General features: G+C 52.6%; 1 protein-coding gene across 1 annotated transcript; it reads right to left on the bottom strand.

Moving 5' to 3' along the window:
• Positions 1–5,890: 5,890 nt before the first annotated feature.
• On the bottom strand, positions 5,891–7,691 carry LRRC3 (leucine rich repeat containing 3). The gene is made up of 2 exons (XM_049859278.1): positions 7,602–7,691; positions 5,891–6,904 (listed from the first exon to the last, which is right to left on the bottom strand). Exon 2 carries the CDS (start codon positions 6,793–6,795, stop codon positions 5,998–6,000), a length of 798 nt encoding a protein of 265 aa, XP_049715235.1. The 5' UTR covers positions 6,796–6,904; positions 7,602–7,691; the 3' UTR covers positions 5,891–5,997.
• Between the last annotated feature and the right edge of the window lie 85 nt (positions 7,692–7,776).

Raw genomic sequence — 7,776 nt, 5'->3', positions numbered from 1 at the left:
ATCTTCGAATTCACATAATACTGTCAAAACTTCCAAGTTAATATCCAGCTTTTATGCAATTCCAGTCAAAAGTCCCAACATCATTCTTTTTAATTGATAGTGATTTATAAGAGTATCTCAAAGATACTTCTAAAAAAGGAGGGAAACCATGCTCTTCCAGGTATTAAAATCTATACCAAATAAATCATCTTGGTATTGGCATAATTATTTGGAAGAGTTAACATTACAAATATTGGAACTAAAAATATCCTGAACCCCAAAAAACCAGACTCATTGCCGTTGAGTCAATTCCGTCTCACAGCAACCCTATACAATATCTTTTTTTCTATTTGAGAGGAAACTTTCTAAATGTAAAAACAATGGAAGTAAACTAAAAAGGAAGATGTATGTATATAATCTATATATATAAAAAAAATATTTAAGTGTATGATATTACTTTTAATATAAGGTTGCAATACCAGCACAAATTGATGAAACCATTAGAATGTCAATGGCATTCTAATAGTTTGATACCAAATCAAACCCACTGCCATCGAGTCGATTCTGACTCATAGTGACCCTACAGACAGAGCAGAACTGCCCCACAGGGTTTCCAAGGAGCGGCTGGTGGATTTGAACTGCTGACCTCTTGGTTAGTAGCCAAGCTCTTAACCACTGTGCAACCAGGATTCCAATAATTTGATAATAGTAGGTTAATATTTGAGTTATAAAAGAGCTCTTGCAAATATGTATAAACATGAAGACCTTCATAAGGAAAAGTGCAAAGAGCATGAACAGAGCTCACAACAGAAGAAATCCAATGGTCAAAAAAATAGATTTAAATTTTTAAAAGTTGACCCACAAGCAATCACATGAATGAATCAACAGCAAGGCAAGTCCAGCAGGCGTCCCAGAATCTGATTATTCTTGCTGTTACTTGCCATGGCGTTGGCCCTGACTCTCGGTGACCTTATGCTTAACGAAACAAAACATTGCCCGGGCCTGCGCCATCTTCATGATCTTTGATATGCTTGAGCCCATTGTTGAGGCTATCGCGTTAATCCACGTCATTGAGGGTTTCCTTCATTTTGCTGGTCCTCTATCAAACATGATGCTCTTTTCTATCAGTCGGTCTTTCCTAACGCCATGTCCAAAGTAAGCGAGTCAAAGTCTCACCAGCCTCGCTTCTAAGGAACATTCAGGTTGTATTTCTTCTAAGACTGATTTGCTTGTTCTTCTGGTAGTCCATGGCATATTCGATATCCTTCACCAACATCACAATTCTAAAGCATTGATTCTCTTCTGTCCTCCTTTTTCATTGTCCAGCATGTGAGGTGATTGAAAAGACCATGGCTTGGGTGGGATACACCTTAGTCCATCCAAGTGACATTTCTGCTTTTTAGAAATTTAAAGAGGTCTTGGGGGCAAAACACTGGGAGTTTAACAACTGAGCAAGACATTTTCCCTCCGGTGACAGTAATGCCAATTGAGAACCTCCTTCTTCCTGTCCTAATTGTTGTGACTTCCAAATTGAATCAAACATGACTGCTGGGGTGAGAATGAGAGGTTTTGATACTCGCTACAGGAAGGGCTTGATCCGGTCACTGCTTCACAGCAGCCAAAGTGAGACATAAAACACCCAGGTGAAGCTGTTGGAGAACAGGTCTAGCCACAGAGCACCCTCTGGCGAAACATTCCTAATCCCATGCGGAAGCTCCCTACAGGAAAAATTGCTGGGACCCCGCTGTGTGGGCCAGGCTCCCCTCCTCCCACGCCAGCTATTGCCCAGGAGCCTGCTGTCCTGGGGGGGCATGTGCCAGCTTCCCGGTGTCTCCTGCCCACTGGGTGTGACATGGCCAGGAGGCTCTGGGGAGTATACGCCCCTGCAAGGGATGCATCTCCAGCTCATTCATGCCAAGGGGAAGGGATGCACCTCAAAGTCAGGGGGGTCGGGGTCTTGGGCACAGGGCCCAGCCTTGCCCAAGGTGTCTGGGTTGCAAATACATATTCTCTGAACCTGGAGTCCCACGCAGCCAGGACCACAGCCCCCCAGGGAGTCCAGCACAGACATGCCCAGGGAGTCCAGAACTTTCCAGAGTCTGTGTGTGAGGAAGAGGAGGCAGCAGGCAGAGCTCAGTAAAGATTCTCATTGGATCTCCTGTCTCCAAAAATTTAAACAATGATGACTCTCCATCTCCCCACTTCGGGGCTCGGCAGGGAGGTCAGGAGAGCTGACTGCCTTCCTCCCACGTATTCTGTGCAAAGGAAGATGGGGAAATGGTGCCCCAGAGAGACTAGCCCACCAGGACCACCTTTTCCTGAGAGCCTGACTACTGGGGACACTAGACACTAGAAGGAAGGGCCACAGTCTCTAGGGACAAGGTGGAGAGTCACTACTGCCCATGGCCAAATGGCGACAAGCTAAGAATGCCAATTTCAGAGGCCATAGTCACAGCCAGCCTTTACTGCGGGGAAACTGAGGCGCAGAGAGTTTTGTATGACTGTTCAGGGTCATCTGAGCTGGCAACGCCCAGCATGGTCACCGAGCCTGGCCAACCACAGCCCCCTCAGGACAGCACATCAGCCTGGCTACCACTGGGTGCTGCACCTTTTCTGGACAGCATTGTTGCTGTGGTTACGGCTGCAGAACCCAGCACTTCTGGGCACCTCTGTCCTCATCAGGCAGGTGTGGGAGTGGACAGGTCAGCTGGCACCCAGGACTCTGCCTCATACACTCAACCGCTCTTCAATTGGACACTGACACAGACTTGCTCTTTTTTTTTTTGATAACCCTCGACAGTCCATGTTCACCTAGTGGAAAGTTCCAGGCCTGAGAGTCGGCAGACACACACCTTGGTCTCATTCCACCCAGACAGCCGACGCTGAACTGTCACTCCTTCCCCTGAATCCTGGTGATCGGAGGTGCACTAGGCCACTGGCAGGACTGTTCAGAAACGGCAGCGCCTGGAGATGCTGGAGGTGGAAGGGAGAGACCCCAGGGAGCTGAGGGCAGGGAGGTTCAGGTAGCAGGTAGGACACAGGGGCTGGTAGATGGGAGGGCCCAGCCTATCAGCGAGGACACATGGCCAGGACATTTGGAAGAGCAGGCTGGTAGCTGGAGGGTAGGGACAGAGCTCCAGGGCAGGGTGGGAGAGGAGGACTGGGGTCCTGGATGGGAGCCTGGGGCTGGGGTTTGGGGATGCCAGGCAGCCAGCGGAAGGACAGGTGAAGCCAGCAGGTCATGGCTCTTGAGTGGCAAAGATATCCTGGGTGCATTCCTTGCATGTGGCCTGGGACTATCTGGGTTGGCACCGCCTGACCTGAAGGGCACTGTCCCAACCACCTGGGTCCCTGTCGTCCTGCAAGAAAACCTGGACTCACAGGGGTAGGTGGTTCCCAAAGCTGGATGACAGCCACAATCACCACAGACCCCTGTTAAAAACCCAGAGTCCAGGGCCACCTCCAACCTGCTAGGTCAGACTATCTGGGATGGACCCAGGAATATGCATTTCAACCCACTGACCAGGTGGTTCTGATACCTATCATGTTCAGCCCCCTGAGGTGGAAGGCCCATTAGGAACTGGCTGAACCCCAAGAATGAAGAGCTGCCCTCTTGGGTGTTCAGGGCCAGGACCCCTTAAGCCATGCAGCCTTGGGAAGAGGAAGCCTGCAGGACTGCCAGGCCATGTCCCAAGGCCGAGTTGGAACCTGGATTCTGAGCCTGGGGCAGACTCCTCACCCTCTGGGCCTGGCCTCGAGGGCAGGGTGCCCAGGGGGCTGCATGCTTGATGTGAGAAACAACTTGGGGATGGACCCAAGGGTGACACGAGGTCCTACTGATATGGCCGAGGTGGCCTTGAGCAGCGCTCGTGAACAGGTCTGCCCGGCTATACCAGGGTCATCCTGCTACATAAGAATGACTCCAAGGCTTAAGAGGTGATGGGCCAGGACCACCCTGGATGGAGGATTCCCAGCTTCCTGAGCCTGGTGGGACCACCAGGTAGGAATGATGCCAATGGGAGGCCACACCAGGCTCGAGGGTGCAGGGCCGGTGGGCTCTGATCTGGGCTTAGCCAATCTGGAATCCCAGCGTCCATCAACACGTGTCCCCCCATCAGGGGACACAGGGCCAAGTCAGTCGAGGGGCCTAAGGGGCACTCCCAGGGACAGTGCGCACCCACATGTATACACTAACACAGGGCAGCAAGGAATGGGTAATGGGTGTCACCTCAAAGGGGCTCCGCTGTCCCCCCTCACGCTGATCCCAGTGGCCAAGGGTCAGAGGATAGGAAGGGCAACCCCAGAGAGCCAAGCTTCCAGGCACTGTGGTGGGGAGTGCTGATGAGCAGGAGGGAGCCCCAGGGTCCCAGGGTGTGGGGTCCCTGTGAACTTCCTTACAGGATCATAGAAAAGCCCACCCAGAACTTCACAACACAGACGCAGCCCAGGGGGGTCCCCAGGCATACAGCCTCTGTGAACGCAGGTGGTGGGGCACTTGGTGTGGAGGAGATCTGAAATCTGTCATTTTTTAAAAATGCACCAAAACTGAAAATCACATTTCTTCAGACGAGCCTTTCCAGGCTCTGCTGCAGCCAAAGGGCAACTTGGGTGTTCTGAGTCCCTTAAGGTAGCAAGACCACTCTCCAGCAATCATTGTGGGGTGAGAGAGAGCACCTCACAAACACAATCTCATGATTCCCCTTTCAAGTGACTGATACCTTCCAAATACAAGTCACTGTAGATTTTATTGTTTTTAAACATCTGCTTGATTAGCCTTCTATCTTTCACACCTTAATTCTAAACAAAGCACATCTATTTGCTCCCCCGCAACAAAATATCTGAAGTAGTTTAAAATATAAACACTCATACAAAATCACAGTAAAAAATAAAATTAGAAAGAAGACAGATCAGAGTCATATAGGTGGAGATTGTGTCTACCCTGAATTTGAAGCAAGACAGGCAAGAAAATCGAGCATTAAATTAGCTCTGAGATTCCTGGCAGCCAAGGTGAAAAGAGAGAGTTCCTGTTGTTGGAGAAAAGGAAGCGTCTTGTTGGTTGGCCTTGAAACATCAAACAGCAGTCCTCCTGTCCTTGGTAAAGAGCTGTTTTAGACATCAGTGAATAGAAAAACAAGGCACGGTAGTGACTTAAGATGGACCTTGCTGCAGGCAGGCACAGAGCAAGTGGCAGGAAAGGGGCAGGACTGTACTTGTCTGGTTGCTGACATCAACCCCTTGATGATCTACACCAGATGTTTCCCAGGTTTCTCTCCATGCTTCTGTTTTCCTCTCACCAAACTGAAACTTTGGCACAAGCATCACTCCTAGCAAACATTCTGAGACTAGACAAAGTCGTAGAAAAGTTAGAGTTACACATTCTACTCACCTCTCTAGGAAACCCAGGTCTGATATAGCATTTCCCAAACTGATAATGAGATACTATTACTTTGCTCTGGAAAGAAGGTTCTGGGGTCAAATATATTTAGGAAATACTAGGTAAACAAAGGTGAACCAGTTCCTCCCTGCAGGACTTATCAGTGCCTTTAACAGATAAATCTGTATTGCGAACCTCCACAGGGGAGAGTCTTGCACTTATGGGCCATACAGTCTTTCTTGCCTGAGTGCATATTAACATCCTCTGGAGACCATGTGGAAGAGGCTTGCAGAGGGGAAAGAACGTGGAATTCCCTGACAGGTGACCTGGCTCTAAATCCCAACTGGATCACTTCCTGTGTTATCACAGGGAAGTCCTTCAGTGTCTCTAAGCTTCAGGTCCCTCATCCATCAAATGGGTCTGATAGTAAATTACCTGACTTCAAGGACGTTACAATGACTAGATGCAGTCTGTGAACGTGGCAAGGACCGCACAAAAGGCGCAAGAGTCATCACCAACCTCCTCATCGGGGGGATCTCGACAACACAAGTCACAACCTGCTAAAAAAGTGAAAGTGGTGGAGCCAACTGGAACGCGGGTTTGCCTGAAGACTTGGGAGGCGGTGCCCAGGGTGCCCGAGGGTGCTAGGGTGCCTGGCTGATGGGGTCCTTGGAGATGGGGGTGCTGGGCAATGACTTCAGGTACTCCAGGTGCCTCCTGGCATCCTCCTGGTTCTGGCGCACGTAGTACACAACATAGGTGATCACCATGGCGAACCAGCCAAACATGGTGACCAGCATGGCCACATCGGTGGTCCTGTGGTGGGTACCACAGAAGCTGATGCCAGCGTCAAGGGCCTGGATCAGCGGCTTCCCCACCAACTCCTCCCGCACGGAGGTGTGGCAAGCAATGGCGTCTGCAGAGTCGGGGTCCAGTCGCAGCCCCCACAAGGCCTCTTGTAGGGCACACTCACAGTGCAGGGGGTTGTGGGACAGGCGGACTTGAGCACTGAGCTTGCCCAGGGCGTCCTTGGGGATCCTGCGGATGCGATTATGGGACAGGTCCAGCAGGCGCAGGCCTCCAGCCAGGCCAGCAAAGGTCGCTGGGCCAATGGTCTCGATGGCATTCCCAGACAAGTCCAGTTCCTTCAGCTGGCTCAGGTGCTGGAAGGCTCCGTCGGGGATGCGGGTGATCTGGTTCGCATTGAGCTTCAGGAGCACAGCATCAGTGGGGATGTCCCTGGGGACCTCCCGCAGGCCAGTGGCACTGCAGTGCACAGCCACCACCCCAGCGTGCTCCGGACACTGGCAGCCCTGTGGACAGGCAGCCCTCAAAGGCAGGCAGAAGAGGAGGAGGAGGCAAGGCCCTCCCCTGGGGACCTGCAGTGATGAGGGGCTCTGTCTGCCCAGTGGGGCCATCCTGCCTTGGGCCAGTCCCGCCATCTATGGTCCTCCCCACTTCCTGGGCAGCTGGCAGTATGAGCAAGTGTCCCTCGAAGACATACACTCTCTTCTCCTCGTGTGCCAAGGAAAACAGTGCACTCTCTCCGTTCTAAGAGGGAAAAGGAAGGGAGCCATCAGCACTGCCAGTGTGGACAGTTGGACCTGGGCACCTTTTGGGAAGGCCCTAAATTGAAGCAGCTGCCCAGTGGGGGTCACCCTTCTTTAAATAAACCTGCCCTGTAACTTACCCCGAGATTCCCAAAGGGGCTAGAAAAGTGCCTCATCACAAAAGAGAACATTCGCACTGGCCGCTCACTGGGCGCACCCAGCGCACAGATGGAGGAGAGGAGGCTGACGGAGCACGCGGGGGACAGGGGACAGCCCATGCGTCCTGTGTCACCCTGCCCGAGCTCTTCCAGGAAGCCTGGCTGCCGGCTCTCCCCTGGAGCTCCGGGAATGCCATGTCAGACAGTATCACTCAGCGACCTGAGGTAGGGAGGGAGCGCGCACACCACCGCGGCGAGCCGGGAATCGCTTGTTGAAAGCTTAATTCCTTGCTCATTTTCACAATCTTAAAAAACGATAATAATAAATAAACCCTTTTCTGGTCGGTGGTCCGACCCTAATGGGAACAATCACCAGCACCAGGCACGGGGTCATCGCCTGTTATTTCAATTATGTTCGGGGTGGGGGGAGGGAAGCAAAGCCAAGGCGGGCTGAAGGTGGCAGGGCCGCGCGGTGGCGAGTGCGGGGGCGGCTGGGACCCGGGACCCGCGGCCCGGTGGGTGGGCGGTGGGGGGCTTTACCTGGGCGGCTTCCGGCGGCCGCTTGGCTGTGAGGTTGCTCCTCCGCGAGCGAGCCAAGCCCCGCGCCACGCCCGGCGCGCTGCGCTGCCCGCGGACCCTGCTCCCACGCCCCGAGCCGCGGGCGGACACGCGCGCCCGGGGGCGGGGCCTGTGGGCGGAGCAATGCCTAAAGGGG

This window comes from Elephas maximus, chromosome 2, assembly GCF_024166365.1.
Source record: "Elephas maximus indicus isolate mEleMax1 chromosome 2, mEleMax1 primary haplotype, whole genome shotgun sequence".
Taxonomy (NCBI): Eukaryota; Metazoa; Chordata; class Mammalia; order Proboscidea; family Elephantidae; genus Elephas; species Elephas maximus.
The sequence above is the reverse complement of the archived record's forward strand: the minus strand, read 5'-3'. Positions and strand labels throughout refer to the sequence as shown.

Coding starts and splice junctions, on each gene's coding strand:
- LRRC3 (XM_049859278.1), bottom strand. CDS start 6,795: ATGGCGGGACTGGCCCAAGGCAGGATGGCCCCACTGGGCAGACAGAGC.